A 22,706-nucleotide genomic window follows, 5' to 3' on the forward strand; every position below is an offset into this window, starting at 1 on the left:
CCCACAACAAACCTTAGCTGATCTAAGACTAATGATCAAAAGAATGACTCTTTCGATTTACAACTGTTTCTAGAAGGAAACTTGCAGAAAACCAATGAGAAAGATAAACTTGAAATCGAGAAATTAAAGAAGGCGGTGGCTGATTTGATTGCTGAAAAGGTATACCCACTTTCTCTTTGTAACCTCTCATCTCCATCATCAAGTGAAAAACCACCACCACCATTCACTTTTCTCTCTCTAAACTTGCCGCCTACCCACCACCATCTAACCCCATCACCACCGCCAATTGCTGCTGCCACCATCACAAACAGATCTGAGCGAAATAGATGGGTCTCTCCCTCTTCTAACCGGCAATCACCACCATCCAGCCGCCACTTGCCTAACATCACCACCATCTCGCCATCTCTCTCCTATTCAAAGCCACCATCACTAATACCACCAAGCCGCCACCACCACCATCACCCGCTTAAAAACCTGCAAATTGAACCAAACTGCCACCATTACCCACCGATGAACCTGCAAATTGAAGCCCTAATCGCACCTGGCAAAGAGCCCCATGGAATCGATTGAAAAATGATTCAATATGTGAGATCCCTTAGAGAAGTGTCGTGCAGATCTGATTATCTGATTTCAGATCTGATTTTTGGAAGAGATGTTGGGTTAGAAGAGGGTGTTGACAGGCATCGATGGGGGTGGTGGTTACCATCAAGAGATAGCGAGAATGTGTAAGGTGGGTTGGGGTGGTCGGCTGGTGGAGTTGTAGTGGTGGTGGTGGTGGTGGTAGTGGTGGTGGTGGTGAGGGTTGGGGATGGTCTGCTAAAAGTTCAATTTTGTGTAAATAATGATCATATGTATTTATATATTTTATTTATATTGAATATCAATAAAAAATAGATTTAAGGAATTAACAATGGATTTTAAAAAATCAATTTAAATACATATTTATAGATTTACCATAATACCCTTATTTTTAACAAACTTTTTAGACGGAGTTAGGGGCTGAGAGTGAAATGAAGATAAGTTAAATAGATCAAGGAGTAAAATAACTATTTTTAAAGGTTTGAGGCAAAACCGTTAAAGTGATCAAACTACAGGGAACAAAACGGAAATTTTACTCATGATCTAAATTTGCCGTTTGAAAAAAAAAAAAAAACAATAAATAGTTATTAGGTTGTAGAAACCAGAATTTAGGGGGAGTGTAGATAAACACAAACTCTCTAATTACACATTACATTACATTATACAAACAAAACAAAACAAAATTCAATTAAATTAAAAAGAAACAAAAAGGGGTTTCTTTCTTCTTCTTCTTCTTGTTTCTTGTTTTTCCCCTGAACCACCTTCTTAATCGCCAGCCAAGATCCCACTCCAGCTGGATCTCATCTGGGTTTCTTTTCTTCATTTCAAGGTACATCCACCTCTTGTTATTGTAATCAACGATCTATTTGGGGCTTCTTAAATTTCCTATTTTCTCCACAGATTTTGTTTGTTTAATTAGCTAGCTAGCTAGCGGGGGTGTCTCATGGGCAATGTATGTATGTATGTATGTTTATATAAAATAAGGTTTATGGAGTGTATGATCTTCTGGTACTGTTTGTTATTCACTTATATTGTATTCTTTCTTTAGAAGCTCATCATTTTCTTTTTCCCCCAAATTTATCTTCTTCTTCTTCTTATTGTGTGGCAATTTTGGTTGAAATCAATCAATGTTTTTAGTTTGTGCATGTGTAAATTCAAAACCCCACCTTGTTGTATTATATTCTTATGTTTCATCATGTAAGTTACAAATCAGTAGGGCTGTAAACGAACCGAACGGACACGAACAAGGCCGTGTTCGTGTTCGTGCGTCAAGGACGAACAAGTTTGTTCATGAACTGTTCACGAACGCTTAGCGAACGAGATTTTTTGTTCGTGTTCGTTCATTAAGGAAACGAACATGTTCGTGAACTGTTCACGAACACTTACCATATGCTAATGAACTCTAACAAATGTTCATGAACATAACTGAACACAAACGACGTTTATGAACACAATATTCATTTTAGAATAAAATCTGCATTTTCATCACAAACATTACGAAAAAAAAAAAAAAAAAAAACTTAAACATAATTATCCGAACAAAGTTGGCGTGATTATCAAAAACATGATAAACACAAAACTAAGAGTTTGTTAAGCCTTAACAAAAAACTAAAATTGAAATAGTGAAAAGAGGGATGGTGTGAGAGGCATATAAGATAACTAGGGTTTCAAAATTTTAAAAAGTAGAAATAATAAAACAAAATACAACATATAAAAATCTTTAAACGAACTAACACAAATAAATATTAACAAGAAAACATGAGTGAACTCATTACCGAACGCTCACGAACATAAACGAACACATCACCGAACGTTCACGAACATAAACGAACGAACGCAACCTCTGTTCATGTTCGTTCGTTTAACTTAACGAACAAAATTTCTTGTCCGTGTTCGTTCATTTACTAAACGAACGAACATAAACGAACTTCCCGCCGAACGGTTCATGAACTGTTCGCTGAACGTTCGGTTCGTTTACAGCCCTATACAAATGTGTTATTCAAACAAAAACATGCTTACACTTTTTTTTAGTTGTATGACGTATATTGTATTGTTTGGTTATATGTAAATAATTTTTTCGCTCTTTACTCATATTTTTGCAGGCTTTTTCTGTTTTTTTTTTTTTTTTTTTTTTTCATTTGTGGGCTTGTTCTTCTAGCTTTTAACACACATACAAGGACACGGACCGTTCTTTAAGGGATGTGCTTTTGGTAATTCTTGTGAGAAAATATTACACAAATGGCCCACGGGAGAATACGGGCTAAGATAAAGAGAAGTAGTCTTTACACGTTTGGATGCATAAGACCACCCGTTGATTCACCAGATGAACCTCATCAGTTTCGCGGGCCAGGTTTTTCTCGTCACGTTTGTTGTAACCAACCTCAGTTGCACCAAAAGAAACCACTCAAATACTGCAAAAATTACATTTCAACCACAAAGTACAACGCGATAACATTTTTACCCAAAGCCCTCTTTGAGCAATTTAGACGTGTGGCTAATGTGTATTTCCTCTTTGCTGCATTCTTATCATTGACGCCCGTTTCGCCGTTTTCGGCTTATAGCATGATTGCACCGTTAGCGTTTGTAATCGGGCTCAGTATGGCTAAAGAAGCGGTTGAGAATTGGCACCGGTTCATGCAGGACATGAAGGTAAATATGAGGAAAGTTAGGGTTCATAATGGAGACGGCGTGTTTTCGTTAAAACCGTGGATGAATATACGCGTTGGCGATGTGGTAAAAGTGGAAAAGGATCAGTTTTTTCCCGCCGATTTATTGTTATTATCGTCGAGTTACGAAGATGGGATTTGTTATGTTGAAACTATGAATTTAGACGGAGAGACGAATTTAAAAGTTAAAAGATCCTTAGAATCAACTTTATCTTTAGATGATGATTCCACTTTTAAAGATTTTAGAGGAACGATTAAATGTGAGGACCCGAACCCGAATCTTTATACGTTTGTCGGGAATTTTGAATATGAACGCCAGGTGTATCCGCTTGATCCTAGTCAGATTTTGCTCAGGGATTCAAAGCTTAGAAACACGGGCCATGTTTACGGGGTGGTGATATTTTCGGGCCACGATAGTAAAGTGATGCAAAATGCTACAAAATCACCTTCGAAAAGGAGTACGATTGAGAAACAAATGGACAAAATTATTTATGTCCTTTTTACCCTTTTGGTGTTAATTTCACTAATAAGCTCAACGGGATTTGCTATCAAGACAAAAACACAGATGCCGAGCTGGTGGTACATGCGGGCCCCGGACGACGAGGGTTTATATGATCCCAAAAATGCCGCATTATCGGGTTTTTATCATTTGATTACCGCTTTAATACTTTACGGGTACTTGATACCGATTTCACTTTATGTCTCTATCGAGCTCGTGAAAGTTTTACAAGCGCTTTTTATAAATCAAGATCTAAACATGTATGATGAAGAAACGGGCACTCCTGCTCAAGCCCGGACGTCAAATTTGAATGAAGAATTAGGGATGGTGGACACGATTTTATCTGACAAAACCGGGACTTTAACGTGTAATCAAATGGATTTCTTGAAATGCTCGATTGCGGGAATCCCATATGGCGTCCGGTCAAGTGAAGTCGAGCTAGCTGCCGCTAGTCAAATGGCTATGGATTATGAAGGGCATGATGGTCATTTTGCGAGGTCTAGTGGACAAAACGGATCAGAGATTGAGTTAGAGGCGGTAACAGTTTCGAAAGAAAGTTCAGGAATATCAATTAAGGGGTTTAGTTTTGAAGACAATCGGTTAATGAACGGTAATTGGGCCCGAGAGGCGAATCCAGATGTTTTGTTGTTGTTTTTTAGGGTTCTTGCTCTTTGTCACACGGCGATTCCTGAGTTTAATGAAGAAACGGATAGTTATAGTTATGAGGCAGAATCACCTGATGAAGGTGCGTTTCTTGTGGCTGCAAGAGAATTTGGGTTTGAATTTTGTAGAAGAACGCAATCGAGTATATTCGTCCGTGAGCGGAATTTTTCGTCTCAAGAGTTTGTTGAAAGGTCTGGATATGATTCTAATTTTAGTTATATTATTAATATTGTTTTAGTGCATAAAATAAAATTACAAAAACTATATTATAACGACAAAAAAGGTATTTAAAATAAAGTGATTTAGGAGGTTATAGCCACCTGCGATTGTTGCTATCGGTCGGCATCTTATGGGTAATATTCTTTTGACAGGGAGTTCAAACTTCTGAATCTTATGGATTTTACAAGCAAAAGAAAACGGATGTCTGTTATTGTTCAGGACGAGACGACCGGACAGATTCTTTTATTGTGCAAAGGCGCTGATAGGTTGGTTACCGGTTGACACGCGTATCGAAAATGATATTATTATTGACATTATTATTGATTAATTTGCAGCATCATTTTTGATCGTTTATCAAAAAATGGAAGAATGTTTGAAGAGGCAACGACAAAACATTTGAATGATTACGGGGAAGCCGGTTTGCGTACGCTTGCACTTGCTTATAAAAAACTTGACGAATCGGAATACATTTCATGGAATGAAGAATTTATTAAAGCCAAAACCGCAATTGGCGGTGACAGGGAGGCAATGCTTGAACGGGTCTCTGACATGATGGAAAAGGATTTCGTTCTTGTTGGTGCAACTGCTGTCGAGGATAAGCTCCAGCAAGGGGTACACCTTTATAACTCAACTTTTCTTGGGGGTTGGGTAACCAAACATGTTCTTTATTTGAGTCTAAACGGGCTGGATCAGGGTCAGAACACATCCTTCTTTTTTTTGGGTTGAAAGATGGGTAAAACGGGTCGGATCGTTAGTTTGTTTGTTTGACTTTCCTTCTTCTTATATAGGTGCCTCAGTGTATCGATAAACTGGCACAAGCTGGTCTTAAGATATGGGTTTTAACAGGCGATAAAATGGAAACTGCAATCAACATTGGGTAATGTATCGATAATCGTGACTGTTTTTCGGTTGTTTGCGTAACAAAGATATTAATGTTGCTTGGTTGATGCAGGTTTGCATGCAGTTTGCTTCGGCAGGGTATGAAACAAATATGTATATCAACAAATGTCGACCTGTTAAACCAAGATTCCAAGAATGTGGGTAGTTAACATTGCAACATTAATGTCGTTTTTATGTAAAAGGCAGTTAATTGGTTATTTTTATTAATTACTCATCAGGCTGTAAAGGAGAACATTAAAATACAACTGACGAATGCATATCAAATGGTAAAACTTGAAAGGGACCCACATGCTGCATTCGCGTTGATTATCGATGGGAAGACTTTAACTTACGCTTTGGAGGAAGATATGAAGCTTCGGTTTTTTAAATTAGCAGTTAAATGTGCTTCTGTAATATGCTGTCGTGTTTCTCCTAAGCAGAAGGCCTTGGTAAGATCATTAACGGAGTTGTTGACTAGATCAACCGGTTGGTCCACTTCAAAACGGGTCGAGTTGACCCATTTGACCCTAAACCCTGATAACAACAAAATACAACGTGCATTTTTATATAAATGTGTTGAAATGGCCCCTGATCATCTGTATTGGACTTAATGCATCGGTCGGGCATACGATATTGATGTAATTTTGAAATTAGGTTACGAGACTGGTGAAAGAAGGCTCTGGAAAAACGACTTTAGCAATTGGAGATGGTGCAAATGACGTCGGAATGATTCAAGAAGCAGATATCGGTATTGGAATAAGTGGTGTGGAAGGGATGCAGGTTTGTCATAATAGGCATGTTTCTAGAAATTGTTGTGTAAAATGGCTTTTTACAAACTTGATGATTTTTTTTTTTTTTTTTTTTTTTTTTGTAGGCTGTGATGGCAAGTGACTTTTCTATTGCACAGTTCCAGTTTCTTGAAAGACTTCTGGTTGTTCATGGTCACTGGTGCTATAAGAGAATCGCTCAGATGGTAACGACATGCGTACATATGTATAACTGGATTTATTTTTTGAATGTGATTTTATATTTATTAATGATAAATGATTCTTGTGCAAACACAGATCTGTTATTTCTTCTACAAAAACATCGCTTTCGGGCTTACCTTGTTCTATTTTGAGGCATTCACAGGCTTCTCGGGCCAATCTGTGTATGATGATTGGTATATGCTTTTATTCAATGTTGTTCTTACATCGTTGCCTGTGATTGCACTCGGTGTTTTTGAACAAGATGTGTCTTCCGAGATCTGCTTACAGGTTAGCTTTTTGCTCCAAATATACGATTTGGTTTGGATTTTATTGATAACAATATCAGATAAAGAGGGTAAACATGTTTTAGTTAAGGGTCTAAACATGTCATTATTAAAGATGAGGGGCTAAACATGTTGCTATTAAAGTTGAGGGGCTAAAGTTGTTTATTATTAAAGTTGAGGGGCTAAAGTTGTTTTAGTTAAGGGACTAAACAAGTCATTATTAAAGTTGAGGGGTTAAACATGTCATTATTAAAGTTGAGGGGCTAAAGTTGTTTTAGTTAAGGGGCTAAACATGTCATTACCAAAGTTAAGGGGCCAAAGTTGATTAATGTGACAAAATAGCATATTTATAGTATATATAATTAGGTTCAAGAGTGAACACTAGTGTATTTTGCGAACTGAGTGAACTAATCCTGGCCATACACTTGTGTAAATCAATGGCTAGGATTTGATGATGAAATCCTAGCCATACACGTGTGTAAATCAATGGCCAGGATTTGTTCACTCAGTTTGCAAATATACTAGTGTTCACTCTAGAACCCCACCCATATATAATTATATTGTTAAAATAATAATAATAATCTTTTTCTGTTTAATGAACTGATATAGAAGGCTGTAAACATATTGTATTTTCCCTGTTTGACCCGTTATCATTAAAATAAAACCCTTATTAACCCGTTATTGTCGTGTAAACGGTGTGTAATTTTTACTCCAAATCATTACCTCTAATATTTTATTTAACATTTACACCTGTTCAATACTACTGCAGTTTCCAGCCTTATATCAACAAGGTCCAAGAAACCTATTTTTTGACTGGTACCGGATTTTCGGGTGGATGGGAAACGGGCTCTACTGTTCCCTAATCGTCTTCTTTCTCAACATCATAATATTCTACGACCAAGCATTTCGGGCAGGCGGGCAGACAGCCGACATGACCGTGGTGGGGACAGCAATGTTCACATGTGTTATCTACGCAGTAAACTGCCAAATCTCCCTCACAATGAGCCACTTCACATGGATACAACACTTTCTGATCGGTTTCAGCATCATCGCATGGTATGTGTTTATAATATTATACGGGATGATGCCTCCAGAACTTTCTGGAAACGCGTATAAAATCTTTGTGGAAGCACTCGCTCCCGCCCCGATATTCTGGTTGAGCACGCTTTTAGTGATGGTTGCGTGTAATCTTCCTTATTTGGCTCATATTTCTTTCCAAAGATCTTTTAATCCAATGGATCATCATGTCATTCAAGAAATCAAATATTATAAGAAAGACGTTGAAGATCGACATATGTGGACGCGTGAAAGGTCGAAAGCTAGACAAGAGACAAAGATCGGGTTTACTGCACGGGTTGACGCAAAGATTAGACATTTGAAACAGATGTTGCAGAAGAAATCGTCGGTTTTGAGTCCTCGCGTTGCTTTGGCGGCAACACGAAGTTAACTTTTTTTTTTTTTTTTGTTGAAACATATTGGTTTTGGGTTGGGGTTCATTTATAAATGTTCATATATGTGTAGGGGCTTTTGTTTTTTTTTTTGGGGTGAATTAATGGTTTTTTGATTCATTATTCATGATATATGAAGAAAGTATAGTGGCATTGGTATGTAGAATTTTACAAGGGTTGCTATGCAATGTGAAAAATGGTCAAAAAAAAAAAAAAAAATGGTCAAATTTCAACATGGAGGTAAAGCTGCTGACTAAATAAGCAAATCCCAAACGCCCCATAAATATATATATTTTATAATATCATTTAATTCTCGTCTACAACTTTTTCATACAATAAATATTTAAAACACAAAATTGCACCGTATCAACAAGCATTTCATTCTCTTTGATTGGAGCTGACTATTGCTATAGCTCTCTTAATTCTTTTAAATTTTATTTTACAAGCTATAAAGTTACGTGATTTGTGTAACGTTTATGATTATGTTCCGATATGTAATTACATACCATATGTGCAAGTAGTAACACAAGCTCAATGTGATCTTACAACTATAATCACGTACCATATGTAACAAGTGTAATGTCACGTGATTTTGTATCAGTACGTAACTACGTTATCATGATTTTTTGATTGTATAATGTTTTCTTTTACTAAAGTTATGCTTATTACGTGATTATACATTCAAATTAACGAGAACTTAGTTGTTTTTATGCTATTACGTGATTAGATCTGTAATATAAGTCGTTACATGATTATAGATGCAGTACGACATTAAGCATTCATTACTGCTTTGCACATATGGTACGCGATTATTACATTGAGTATTTGTTACTACTTTCAACACATGGTACACGATTATTACATTGAGTGCTTTGCACACATGGTAAGTGATTCGAGATTTACCCATATACATTTGAGTATATGGTACATGATTTAAACATTCATTGATCATTTTGGTACGTGATTCTAGATGCAATGTTACTTTGAGAATTTGTTACATATGGTACGTGATTTAGGTATTTCTTGATTATGTTCCAATATGTAATTATGTACTAGAACATAATCACGTAACGTTAAACAATCACATAACTTTATAGTTTGTAAAATAAAAAAATAAAAATTAAGAAAACTATAGCAATAACATACTCAAATTAAAAACAATGAAATGCTGGTTAATACGGTGTATTTTTTTTAAAGAAATGTTATCGTATGAAAAAGTTATAGTCGTTTGAAAATCAAGAGGGAAAATAGTTCAAAGGAAAAAGACCCGAATATTCTTTTTGTATTTGTTTTTTCAATTGTTTGAACATGATATTTACCTAAATATCACCGCTTAAATTTTAGTATTTGATCATTGGAAATCAACGAATCTCGTTCTCACGTATACTTCGTACACAATTAGTGTATTGTACGCGAGCCTCTCTCTATCTTTGTAATTTTTTATTCTAACTAAAAAATAACTTTATTCTATTCTTTAATTATTTACTCCGTCTTATGGATATCATTTCTATATAACTTAAGAGAAGATGAATAATGACTTTTTCGCCTTTTAGTCTATTTCATCATTTATTGTAAACTTCAACCCATGTAGTTTAATTATTGTATTCTTTTTCACCAAATTACTTTTTTACCTCTAAATAGTTTTTTTAATGAACACGTTAATACCGTTTTAAAGATATTCTTTTAACTTTTCTTTTTCTTTACTATAACGAAAAAGAAAGTGCTTAAAATATTGTATTTACGCTCCAACATGTCAAATTTTTGGCGCCGTTATCGGGGATACAAATATTTTAAGAAAGTTTAAAATCGACGGCCTAATCATTTTTAATCTTCTTTATTTTTCTTTTTAGGGTTTTCTTCTTTTGTTGCATTTTCTCCACTTTCTGCAGGCACAGCATGTCACACCCCAACCGATGGCGGAAACATCGGGATGAGACGAAGTGTGTATAAATTGCAAGAGACTTCATAACACTATGTGACAATATTTAATTAAATTCAAATTTCATTTCAATACTAAACGTCATACAAGATTTAAATGGAAATAACAACATTGTTTCATAACAAAGCATAACAATAAAAGATAGATTAATCTAGGTGTGTATCTAGTCCACCCTAAATCTCGTTTCATCTTGAAGTATCACCTCAACAATTAACCTGCAACATGTATTAAAATAGAGTTCAATGCAAAAGCAAAGGCGAGTATACAAGTTTGACTACATAGCATAATAGAATAAAAACTCATATCCAACATGTTACATAATGAATAAGTTTACTAGTAATGCAATTTTTGGCGTACAATATGATCAAACCCAAGATTACAACGCATAAAGCCTAATCCCAAAAGTTTAGCGGGATGGTAAAGTTTAACTTAACAAAACCCACAAGAATAACGGGCGGGGCGTCAATCCTATAGCGCTATATTTGTTAAGGTGGGCTAGCAAAGTTAATGAGCATATAACGTTCCAAATCGTTCATAGAGCATACAGGCATAACAAATATTCACAATAGTTTCATGTCACGTTCATAGATAGAGTATGTTTTGTTTAAGCATAAAAGTTGTTTTGGATAGGTATACATGTTGCATCCCAAAGTGTAAAGGGGAAAAAGGGATCGAGTATACTCACGGTTTACAAGTCTTGAACTTGAGATTCCGAGAGTAGGTTGGTGGATGAATTAGTTCGGAGCACCTTGTCCTTCTACACAAGGAAACGTAGGTGTGTGAGTTTGGCGTAACGGAAGATTATAGATTCGGAGTTTTTAAAATATATAGAAAGTAACATAGGTGAAAATAATCATCTTGTACACATAACTCTTGTTCTTGACACTATTGAAACTCAAAAGAGTTGGTATGATTTCATGGATTCTAAGATCCATTAGAGTCGTAACAAGGGCATGGTCATAGATGATGTAACGTCCACTTAACAAGTAACTATTAAGTCATCATCAAGTCTTGGTTACTTAGATGTATACATATAGAATAACTTAGATATTATATAGTTTTACAAGTCTTAAGATTCAAGCATGAGGTAGGAGATTAATGTCTCCATTTAGGTACCTCTTTGTGTCATAGAATACATACATGAGGTAGGAAGAACAAGCTTCCATTTAGGCACCTCTATTGTTCACCACTACACTTGTTGTTATAAACAACAAGGAGGGTCATGAACATACAAGTATCAAGGTATTAACAACAACTAATCTATAGTAAAACATCAAGTAATGAGTGGATTCTTATGAAGGATAGCCCAAGCTAATCCAACCATCTCACATTCAACAAGTTTCACACTTGAACATTACTTGTGGGTAAAACCCTAATTAAAACAGAAAGTTTATGAGGTTTTAACCTCTGATTTAGATGTCTCAACCATGTTTTTAAGCCTAACCAACCATAAGAGAGGTTGTAAGCATTAGGACATTGGTTTGAGATGTGTTTCACACAAGTTGGATGAAGTTTGCATAAGTTTGAAACAAAACAGAAAGTTTTTGGTCAATTTCGGAGCAATTCCAGGTCTGATTTCTCCAAGGAGAAGTCAAGGAATCAAGCTACATGATTAACCAAGCAAGTAGGAAAAAGAATGAGCAAAAACGGACAAGAAACGAGTGAGATATGCTCACTTTTGTGAAGTAGGATGAATCTGCTCGAACACCAATTTGCAGCTACGTTTTTGGATGATTTGAGAGAGATTTAGATGAGTTTGTAAAGTGTTTAGGACTTGGATTAGTGTGGTATTTATAGGAGAAGGTTTGGGTTAGTTGGTGGTTGGTTAATTAATGATAAATCATGTTTAAAACACAAAAAAATCACAATTCCCGCTTAAAATCGCGTCTGGAACGAGTCTGATCTCCCTTGTGCGCGCTGATCAGGTTGTTTTGATGAGATGTTAAATAAATTCTAGGCTGGGTTAATTTCAATAAGAAGTCCCAGCCCAGCTGGTTAGGCGTGTGCATGTGAGGCGGGGTACCCGGGTTCGAGTCCCGCGGTCTTCACGTTTTTATGTTTTAATTCATTTTTGCATTAGAGACAAGGGACTTTCATGAATTTACACCAACAGTCCCTATAATTAAAGTTTGAGTTATTTACTCAAATAACCTCTTAACTTAAACTAACCAAGTTATGTATTATAAAAAAAAAACTATATAGTTTAAACTAACTATGTTAGTTTACTAACTTTAAAATCTAACGAGTCTAACTAGATTACTATAAAAATAAACTTTTTAAATAACACAAAATTAATTAATTTAATTAATTTAAAAAATTTGAATAATTATTTATAACGAATAAAAATCTTTAAATGATTATTCATTTCACGAAACTTTCGAGTTTCACTATTTTACGAGTTTCAACTAGTTTAACGTGCATTGAGCGTAATAACGAATCGAGAGTCTATGATAATATATCGTTCAAACGTGAAAATCGCACATAAGTGTAACACAAACATGAATAAAATACCTTCGTTTTCATTATGATCAATAGTCTCGAATTACAAATGAAACGAAAGTAGATTACAAAGAGAGTTCAAGTGTCTAAATATGGAAGGTACAACACGACTTGCTAAAATAAGAAAGGTTCAAAAATGCGGAGCGTTACAGTCTCCCCTCCTTTAGGAAATTTCGTCCCGAAATTTAGGAAGACGTAGGGAAGAGATGAGGGTACTTCGACTTCATATCCTTTTTGAGTTCCCATGTAAATTCAGCGCCACGTTTTCCTTCCCATCTAACCTTGACGATAGGAATCTTGCTGCGCCTTAATAGCTTGACTTCTTGCTCAACGATTTCCACTGGTTTTTCCACAAAATGCATAGTATCGTTGATTTGAAGATCTTCGAGAGGAACTTGAAGTCCTTCATCAGCGAGACATTTCTTTAGATTCGAAACGTGGAACGTTGGATGAACATTGCTGAGCTCTTGAGGTAAATCGAGTCGATAAGCCACCTTACCAATCCTTTCGAGTATCTTGAAAGGACCAACATAGCGAGGGGCAAGTTTTCCCTTTTTACCAAAACGAACCACTCCTTTCCAAGGAGATATCTTGAGTAGGACATGGTCCCCAACGTTGAATTCCATTGGTTTTCGTCCCTTGTCAGCATAGCTCTTTTGACGATTTCGAGCCTTGAGTAGATTGTCACGGATTTGGAGAATCTTATCCGTTGCTTCTTGAATGATCTCAGGGCCAGAAAAATGCTTATCACCAATCTCGTGCCAGCTTAAAGGAGAACGACATTTGCGACCATATAATGCCTCGAAAGGAGCCATTTGAATACTAGAGTGGTAGCTATTGTTGTACGAGAACTCGATCAAAGGTAAATGCACATCCCAACTACCACCAAAGTCGATAACACAAGAACGGAGCATGTCCTCTAGGGTTTGGATAGTACGTTCAGTCTGTCCATCTGTTTGAGGATGAAAGGCCGTACTGAGATTTAAATAAGTACCCATAGCGGATTGAAAAGTTTGCCAGAGACGCGAAGTGAATCGACCATCACGATCAGAAATGATGTCGAGAGGAACACCATGATGGCGTATGACTTCATTGGTATAGATACGAGCGAGTCGTTCAACCTTGAAATCCTCACGAATGGGAATGAACTGAGCGGACTTGGTCAAACGATCAATGACCACCCAAATGCTATCGTAACCAGCAGGTGTACGAGGGAGTTTAGTTATGAAGTCCATCGCAATGCTATCCCATTTCCAAACGGGGATTTCAGGTTGTTCGAGTAGACCAGAAGATCGTTGATGCTCGGCTTTGACTTTCGAACAGGTAAGACACTTGGAAACGTACACAGCAATGTCTCTCTTCATGCCGGGCCACCAATAGGATGTACGTAGATTATGATACATCTTGTCAGCGCCAGGATGAATTGAGTACCTAGATTTGTGTGCTTCGTTCATGATGAGATCACGAAGATTATCGCGATCTGGGATCCAGACGCGATCACAACAATAGAGAAGACCATCAGGTTTCGAAACGAGTTGACTTTCAGAAGCTCCACGTATTTCTACAGCCATGGAACCTTCATTGATAGACGAGTATTGCGCTTCACGAATACGATCGTGAAGATCGCTCGAGATATGAAAACAACGAATGACATCTACATGAGCTTTACGACTAAGTGCATCGGCCACGACATTCGCCTTACCAGGATGGTAGCGAATCTCGCAATCGTAGTCGTTAAGTAATTCCACCCAACGTCGCTGTCGCATATTGAGTTCTTTTTGGTCAAAGATGTGTTGCAGGCTCTTATGGTCAGTGAAAACCACACACTTAGTACCATATAGGTAGTGTCGCCAAATCTTTAACGCAAAAACAACTGCGCCGAGCTCGAGGTCGTGGGTAGTATAATTTTTCTCATGTATTTTGAGTTGGCGAGAGGCGTAAGCGATGACTTTGTCTCGTTGCATGAGCACACAACCAAGACCACGATTCGATGCATCACAATACACCACGAAATCATCATTCCCATCAGGGAGAGCGAGGATAGGAGCGTTGCAAAGCAAGTCCTTGAGAGTTTGAAAAGATTCCTCTTGCTCAGGACCCCAAGCAAAAGGTTTCTCTTTTTGAGTCAACGAAGTGAGAGGAACAGCGATTTTCGAAAAATTCGAGATGAATCGACGGTAGTAACCCGCCAATCCTAAGAAAGAGCGGATTTCAGAAGGAGATTTAGGCGCGGTCCAATTCTTCACGGCTTCGATTTTTGAAGGGTCGACATGAATTCCTTTTTCACTAACAACGTGCCCAAGGAATTGAACTTCTTTGATCCAAAACTCGCATTTAGAGAACTTAGCGTATAAACGTTCACTACGCAAGAGTTCGAGTATAAGACGAAGATGACGCTCATGATCGGCTCGAGATTTAGAATAAATGAGGATATCGTCAATAAAGACGATCACGAAGCGATCCAAGTAAGGTTTACAAACACGATTCATGAGGTCCATGAACACAGCGGGTGCGTTGGTTAAGCCAAAAGGCATAACTACGAACTCGTAATGTCCATAGCGAGTACGAAAAGCGGTTTTGGGAACGTCCTCTTCGAGGACTCGAAGTTGATGATAACCAGAACGAAGATCAATTTTGGAGAAACAGGTAGCGCCTTGAAGTTGATCAAAGAGGTCGTCGATACGCGGAAGAGGGTAACGATTCTTGACGGTGAGTTTGTTGAGCTCACGATAATCGATACACATGCGAAAGGAACCATCTTTCTTTTTAACGAAGAGCACGGGAGCACCCCAGGGAGAGGTACTTGGACGAATGAAACCCTTCTCGAGGAGTTCTTGAAGTTGCGAAGATAATTCTTGCATCTCGGAAGGTGCAAGACGATAAGGAGCCTTGGCAACAGGAGTTGCGCCAGGTACGAGATCAATACGAAAATCAACGGATCGAGGAGGAGGAGGACCGGGCAAATCTTCAGGGAAGACGTCAGGGAAATCGCGCACCACTGGAACATCACTTAGGCTCTTTCCCTTGCCTTTTTCTTCCACAACGTGGGCTAAAAAGGCAAAGTACTGTTTGCGTAAGTACTTGTTTGCTTGTGTGCAGGACATCAGCTTTAGTCCCCTTGAAGGTCGGTCTCCATAAACGTGTAAAACATCACCAGAGGGAAGAGGTAAGCGAACGAATTTCTCGTGACAAGCGATTTCAGCATGATTCTTTTGAAGCCAATCCATGCCTATGATGACGTCGAAACTACCCAGTTGCATGGGTATAAGGTCGATAGAGAAGACGTGCTCGTTAAGAATAAGACGACAATCGAGGAGAATGGAATCGACTAGGATAGACTTGCCATTGGCGACTTCAACGGAAAACGACTTAGGTAGCTTAGAGCGTGCACATTTTAACAATGATTCGAATTCTAAGGACACAAAGCTTTTGTCCGCACCAGTATCAAATAGTATCGAAGCATAAAGGTGGTTAACAAGAAACGTACCGTTAACGACATCATTGTCGTTGCGTGCTTGATTTGCGTTTAGGTTGAAGACGCGTCCACGAGGCGGTTGCTGCTGCTCTTGGATCCATTGAGGGCATTGGGGACGAAGATGATTAACATCCCCACATTTGAAACATGCCCTAGGTGGTCTTGTGTTCTGAGGAGCAGGCAGAGCTTGTTGAGCTTGTGGAACTGGAGGCGCTGGAGGAGCTTGCTGGTAAAGGCGGCAGAAAGCGGTATCGTGCCCATAGCGATGGCAACTGCCACAACGACGACACCTAGCATTGGCGGGATGATGGTAGTTGCAAGTGGCACACTTGGGGTGAATCCCAGTGTACGGCTTGGGGGCATCAACAGGAGCAACAGGATTTGGGTTAACAGGCGGCACAATCGCGTTACAAACGGGGTTGGATTGCTTTCGCTTCTTTCCCCTATTGCTATTTGATTGTTGGGTAATTTGATGGGCTGGCTTAGAAGAAACGGGGTTTGCGGCTTGCTTATCGCGAACGCAATTGTTGTTCAAAGACGCGGCTAATCGGTAAATGGCTTCGATGCTATCGAGTTTGGCTGCCTCGATGGTGTCTCGCATGGTAGGGGGCAAACCATTGATATACTTGCTATTCTTGCGATCAGGGGTTGAAACAAGGTGAGGGACAATGAAACTAAGTTGCTTGAAATGGGTGGTGTAGGCTAGGTTGTCATCACCAATCTGCTTTAGAACCCAAAATTCTTCCTCTAACTTTCTTTGCTCATGCGGAGGACAAAACTCATCCATCATTAGGGCCTTAGTCTCCTCCCAGGTCAACGCATAAGCCAGCTCGTTCGAACGTATGTTTCTTTCATTGGACCACCACTCGAGAGCTCGGGCTTGGAATACCCCAGTCGCGCTGCGCGTCTTGAGCTCGTCAGGGCAATCGCTATTGATGAATGTGACCTCTATGCTGTCGAACCACTCAAGCATAGCAGTCACCCCATCATTGCCAGTAAATGGCTTGGGATTGCACGAAGAAAAGTGCTTAAAGTTGAACGAGGCGGGCTTGCGTATCTCGACCTTAGAGTCGACGGAAGAATGAGGAGTTTCAGAGGCACGAATCTCGGAAATGACCTTTGGAACGACACGCGCAAATTGATCGGCCATGAAAGCCATCATCTTCTTGGTAGAGCGAGATTTTGACTTCCTAGACGCATTGGAGAGACGAGAAGACATCTAAGATTCAAAAGAACGAATAGGTGAGACTTGGTCATAATGCTTGATTAAGAAAATAAATTTGTTCACGTAGCATAGTTATTCACATAGCATATAGAGTTCATGGCACAAAAGACTCATTGCATAAAAGTTTCATAGCATAAATGTTTAAACATCTCATATAGCATAATCATGGATTCCACATAGCATAACATGAATGAATGAAGGCATTGTAAATTTAGTTTGTTCACGAGGGATTATTATTGTTTGTGATTGCGATAGCGTGCGAAATGTTTAAAACGACATTTTGAAATGAATGAACGTTCAAGTATAAAATCACATATAAATTGAGATACATAAAAGAGAGGCTCAATAAAACATCGGATTGTTTCGGGTAGAGAAACGTCGACTATTCCAAAGTGGGTCGAAAGTTCTTTCGATTTAGAGATATTGTGCTTTGGCCTATAAGTAAGATACTCTCATCGAGAAGCGACTAACGGTATCTTACCCTTCCGGTTACTGCACATCTCTAAATGATTGAAACATTCGGGACTTTGGCGAGAATAAAAATCGAGGAATGGGACTTAATCGACAAGATGCGGGTTTCACCCCTAACTTGACAATTTCGTACCCTAAATGTGGTTGGTACTCGTCGGCCAAAATAAAATTTCGACACTTTGACGAGGGTCCACTAGAGTTGAAATGGAAATTACCATTAAGTTGTGGATGTCACTCCTAGCTTAATGGTGAAATTTCGTGCAAAAATAGATTAGAGGTAGAATGAGAGTCGTTTACCAAATTGTGGGTTTCACGCCTATTTTGGTAAATTCTTCTCGTTGGTCTTACAAGAGTATAGAAATAGCATAAGTGTATTCGTGTTAGCCTTAGGAAAGGCACATAAATTTAATCAAAAGTATAGCTAGGAAGCATGCATGGTAGAGTACAAAGTTTTAAACAACAAATAAGAGGCAAAATTCCTAGAACTATAGATTAGGGCAAAAGCATGGCAATTTTCCTAATTCCCTATAGTTATGGCTCTGATACCAATCTGTCACACCCCAACCGATGGCGGAAACATCGGGATGAGACGAAGTGTGTATAGATTGCAAGAGACTTCATAACACTATGTGACAATATTTAATTAAATTCAAATTTCATTTCAATACTAAACGTCATACAAGATTTAAATGGAAATAACAACATTGTTTCATAACAAAGCATAACAATAAAAGATAGATTAATCTAGGTGTGTATCTAATCCACCCTAAATCTCGTTTCATCTTGAAGTATCACCTCAACAATTAACCTGCAACATGTATTAAAATAGAGTTCAATGCAAAAGCAAAGGCGAGTATACAAGTTTGACTACATAGCATAATAGAATAAAAACTCATATCCAACATGTTACATAATGAATAAGTTTACTAGTAATGCAATTTTTGGCGTACAATATGATCAAACCCAAGATTACAACGCATAAAGCCTAATCCCAAAAGTTTAGCGGGATGGTAAAGTTTAACTTAACAAAACCCACAAGAATAACGGGCGGGGCGTCAATCCTATAGCGCTATATTTGTTAAGGTGGGCTAGCAAAGTTAATGAGCATATAACGTTCCAAATCGTTCATAGAGCATACAAGCATAACAAATATTCACAATAGTTTCATGTCACGTTCATAGATAGAGTATGTTTTGTTTAAGCATAAAAGTTGTTTTGGATAGGTATACATGTTGCATCCCAAAGTGTAAAGGGGAAAAAGGGATCGAGTATACTCACGGTTTACAAGTCTTGAACTTGAGATTCCGAGAGTAGGTTGGTGGATGAATTAGTTCGGAGCACCTTGTCCTTCTACACAAGGAAACGTAGGTGTGTGAGTTTGGCGTAACGGAAGATTATAGATTCGGAGTTTTTAAAATATATAGAAAGTAACATAGGTGAAAATAATCATCTTGTACACATAACTCTTGTTCTTGACACTATTGAAACTCAAAAGAGTTGGTATGATTTCATGGATTCTAAGATCCATTAGAGTCGTAACAAGGGCATGGTCATAGATGATGTAACGTCCACTTAACATGTAACTATTAAGTCATCATCAAGTCTTGGTTACTTAGATGTATACATATAGAATAACTTAGATATTATATAGTTTTACAAGTCTTAAGATTCAAGCATGAGGTAGGAGATTAATGTCTCCATTTAGGTACCTCTTTGTGTCATAGAATACATACATGAGGTAGGAAGAACAAGCTTCCATTTAGGCACCTCTATTGTTCACCACTACACTTGTTGTTATAAACAACAAGGAGGGTCATGAACATACAAGTATCAAGGTATTAACAACAACTAATCTATAGTAAAACATCAAGTAATGAGTGGATTCTTATGAAGGATAGCCCAAGCTAATCCAACCATCTCACATTCAACAAGTTTCACACTTGAACATTACTTGTGGGTAAAACCCTAATTAAAACAGAAAGTTTATGAGGTTTTAACCTCTGATTTAGATGTCTCAACCATGTTTTTAAGCCTAACCAACCATAAGAGAGGTTGTAAGCATTAGGACATTGGTTTGAGATGTGTTTCACACAAGTTGGATGAAGTTTGCATAAGTTTGAAACAAAACAGAAAGTTTTTGGTCAATTTCGGAGCAATTCCAGGTCTGATTTCTCCAATGAGAAGTCAAGGAATCAAACTACATGATTAACCAAGCAAGTAGGAAAAAGAATGAGCAAAAACGGACAAGAAACGAGTGAGATATGCTCACTTTTGTGAAGTAGGATGAATCTGCTCGAACACCAATTTGCAGCTACGTTTTTGGATGATTTGAGAGAGATTTAGATGAGTTTGTAAAGTGTTTAGAACTTGGATTAGTGTGGTATTTATAGGAGAAGGTTTGGGTTAGTTGGTGGTTGGTTAATTAATGATAAATCATGTTTAAAACACAAAAAAAATCACAATTCCCGCTTAAAATCGCGTCTGGAACGAGTCTGATCTCCCTTGTGCGCGCTGATCAGGTTGTTTTGATGAGATGTTAAATAAATTCTAGGCTGGGTTAATTTCAATAAGAAGTCCCAGCCCAGCTGGTTAGGCGTGTGCATGTGAGGCGGGGTACCCGGGTTCGAGTCCCGCGGTCTTCACGTTTTTATGTTTTAATTCATTTTTGCATTAGAGACAAGGGACTTTCATGAATTTACACCAACAGTCCCTATAATTAAAGTTTGAGTTATTTACTCAAATAACCTCTTAACTTAAACTAACCAAGTTATGTATTATAAAAAAAAAAAACTATATAGTTTAAACTAACTATGTTAGTTTACTAACTTTAAAATCTAACGAGTCTAACTAGATTACTATAAAAATAAAATTTTTAAATAACACAAAATTAATTAATTTAATTAATTTAAAAAATTTGAATAATTATTTATAACGAATAAAAATCTTTAAATGATTATTCATTTCACGAAACTTTCGAGTTTCACTATTTTACGAGTTTCAACTAGTTTAACGAGCATTGAGCGTAATAACGAATCGAGAGTCTATGATAATATATCGTTCAAACGTGAAAATCGCACATAAGTGTAACACAAACATGAATAAAATACCTTCGTTTTCATTATGATCAATAGTCTCGAATTACAAATGAAACGAAAGTAGATTACAAAGAGAGTTCAAGTGTCTAAATATGGAAGGTACAACACGACTTGCTAAAATAAGAAAGGTTCAAAAATGCGGAGCGTTACACAGCACGGGGCCATGCCTGATCACACACGGGACCGTGCTTCACTCCAGTAACATAAAACTCTGTTTTCTGCCAGACTGAAGCTGCAGCATGAGGCCGTGTCTATGAGCAGATTCTAGAAAACAGGACCGTTCGACCCAAACGGTGAAAAACTCGTCCGGTGAATATGGATGTTAATGATTATTTTTACCCCCGCCACTTTTGCGGTGAATGGTGCCAATTATGTGGTGGATTCCGTCAAGATTTAGAATGTCTCATTCTAAATTTTGATCCTCAGTACATAATAGACCCATCGTTTTCCTGTGACAATCACCTTAAGTTGGACGGGAGTTTAAATAATAATTACCATCCACCTGAATACCATCAACCCTCTTTTCTAAAAGACATAACTTTGGAAGAATTAGGTCAAATAGAAGAGAGAATTCTCCAAAAACTAAAAAAATAGAATCCATGATGAAGGCACGATATTCATCAGAGGACAATAAAGAGGGGGATGAATCAAAAAACGATTCGATGGAAACACATTCAGGAGAAGGCAACACCAAGCTTATCGCATCTACCTCAAACCCTTGTGAACACGAGGACCATAGTCGTCCCTACATCTACCACGCAGTGAAGGACTTTACAGCGGCTTACGCCAACGACTTTATGGACCAGAGCGAGTCGACTCACACCTTCTTTAACAAGAGTCTGGAAATGGCAAATAATGGTTGGTTCCGCCTACCTATTTATAGCTTTGATTTCTTCATTTTCGATAACCTCTTGCGTTTTCATATCCCACACAAGAGCCTAAGGTTCATACGACACTTCGGTGTTGTCCGACCAGTAAAGAACCCCCTCCCCTGATAATAAAGCGATCCTTAAAAAATTAGACAAAACTTCATAATCCCTAAATTCCACACGGGGCCGTTGTCACACCCCAACCGATGGCGGAATCATCGGGGCGCGGCACTGAGCGAAACAGATTGTTCAGGAGTTTCCACAACAACTATTCATAATATTCAGTTATAGATACGTCCCATACCGTATCCCAAATATCTAAATTAATCATTACAGAAAACAACTAAACAAGTAGCACTGTTCCGAAACTCAGATTTTACTTAGTACAAACCGAATTAAATATTGTTTTGATGTTTCTAAGACCCCTATTTGTGGACCCCTCTGGCTACAGGTGCCAGTGGCAAGATCTACAGATAACTATAACCCCGGATCAGGTTCGTGGACACGGGTCATAGGTTGCGGGCTCCTAGAAGCTTATTAATGCCTCGCTTCCCTAGCAAGCTAAAACATTAAACACCTGTCACATACGTTAAAATAAAAGTCAATACATATAATGTAAAGGTGAGTACACAAGTTTGATATAGCATATAGAATTCGAATAGTTTACGCATAACCAAGCACGTACACAAGGGAAAACGATGCATGTAAATTATCGACATGGGACCATCGGTACCAACGACTGCGGGTTGACTGTCCGAGACAGTTCGCAATACATGATTACCACCGTAATCCATGCAAGTAATTGTCCTTAGCAACCCCCGTGTGAACGGGTGCTGAGTCCAACCTATAGTACTACGTTGCTAAAGCAGGTAGATAGCACTCCACGTGTAAACATAATAAACAGCAATCATTTAGACAAGTAGCACAT

The 22,706-nt window shown here is 38.0% G+C and overlaps 1 protein-coding gene across 2 annotated transcripts; it reads left to right on the top strand.

Annotated features, from left to right (window-relative positions):
- Positions 1-1,266: 1,266 nt before the first annotated feature.
- Positions 1,267-8,368, top strand: LOC110908859 (probable phospholipid-transporting ATPase 4). 2 transcript variants are annotated; one of them, XM_022153857.2, is made up of 11 exons: positions 1,267-1,408; positions 2,738-4,598; positions 4,779-4,892; positions 4,962-5,238; positions 5,415-5,503; positions 5,579-5,663; positions 5,745-5,954; positions 6,160-6,285; positions 6,380-6,478; positions 6,570-6,761; positions 7,527-8,368. In XM_022153857.2, the coding sequence occupies exons 2-11, from the start codon at positions 2,818-2,820 to the stop codon at positions 8,202-8,204; spliced, it is 3,651 nt and encodes a 1,216-aa protein (XP_022009549.1). In that variant the 5' UTR covers positions 1,267-1,408; positions 2,738-2,817; the 3' UTR covers positions 8,205-8,368. The 2 variants fall into 2 exon arrangements, with proteins under 2 accessions (XP_022009549.1, XP_035839527.1); XM_035983634.1 differs by having other exon boundaries at positions 1,268-1,408; positions 2,682-4,598.
- Positions 8,369-22,706: the final 14,338 nt, after the last annotated feature.

Source organism: Helianthus annuus, chromosome 2 (genome assembly GCF_002127325.2).
Source record: "Helianthus annuus cultivar XRQ/B chromosome 2, HanXRQr2.0-SUNRISE, whole genome shotgun sequence".
Taxonomy (NCBI): domain Eukaryota; kingdom Viridiplantae; phylum Streptophyta; class Magnoliopsida; order Asterales; family Asteraceae; genus Helianthus; species Helianthus annuus.

Bases quoted from the DNA above. Each gene is read 5' to 3' on its own strand.
- LOC110908859 (XM_022153857.2), top strand. From the start codon at position 2,818: ATGGCCCACGGGAGAATACGGGCTAAGATAAAGAGAAGTAGTCTTTAC. The intron at 5,664-5,744 runs GTGGGTAGTTAA...ATTACTCATCAG, and splicing joins TAAACCAAGATTCCAAGAAT to GCTGTAAAGGAGAACATTAA. The intron at 6,762-7,526 runs GTTAGCTTTTTG...ATACTACTGCAG, and splicing joins CTTCCGAGATCTGCTTACAG to TTTCCAGCCTTATATCAACA.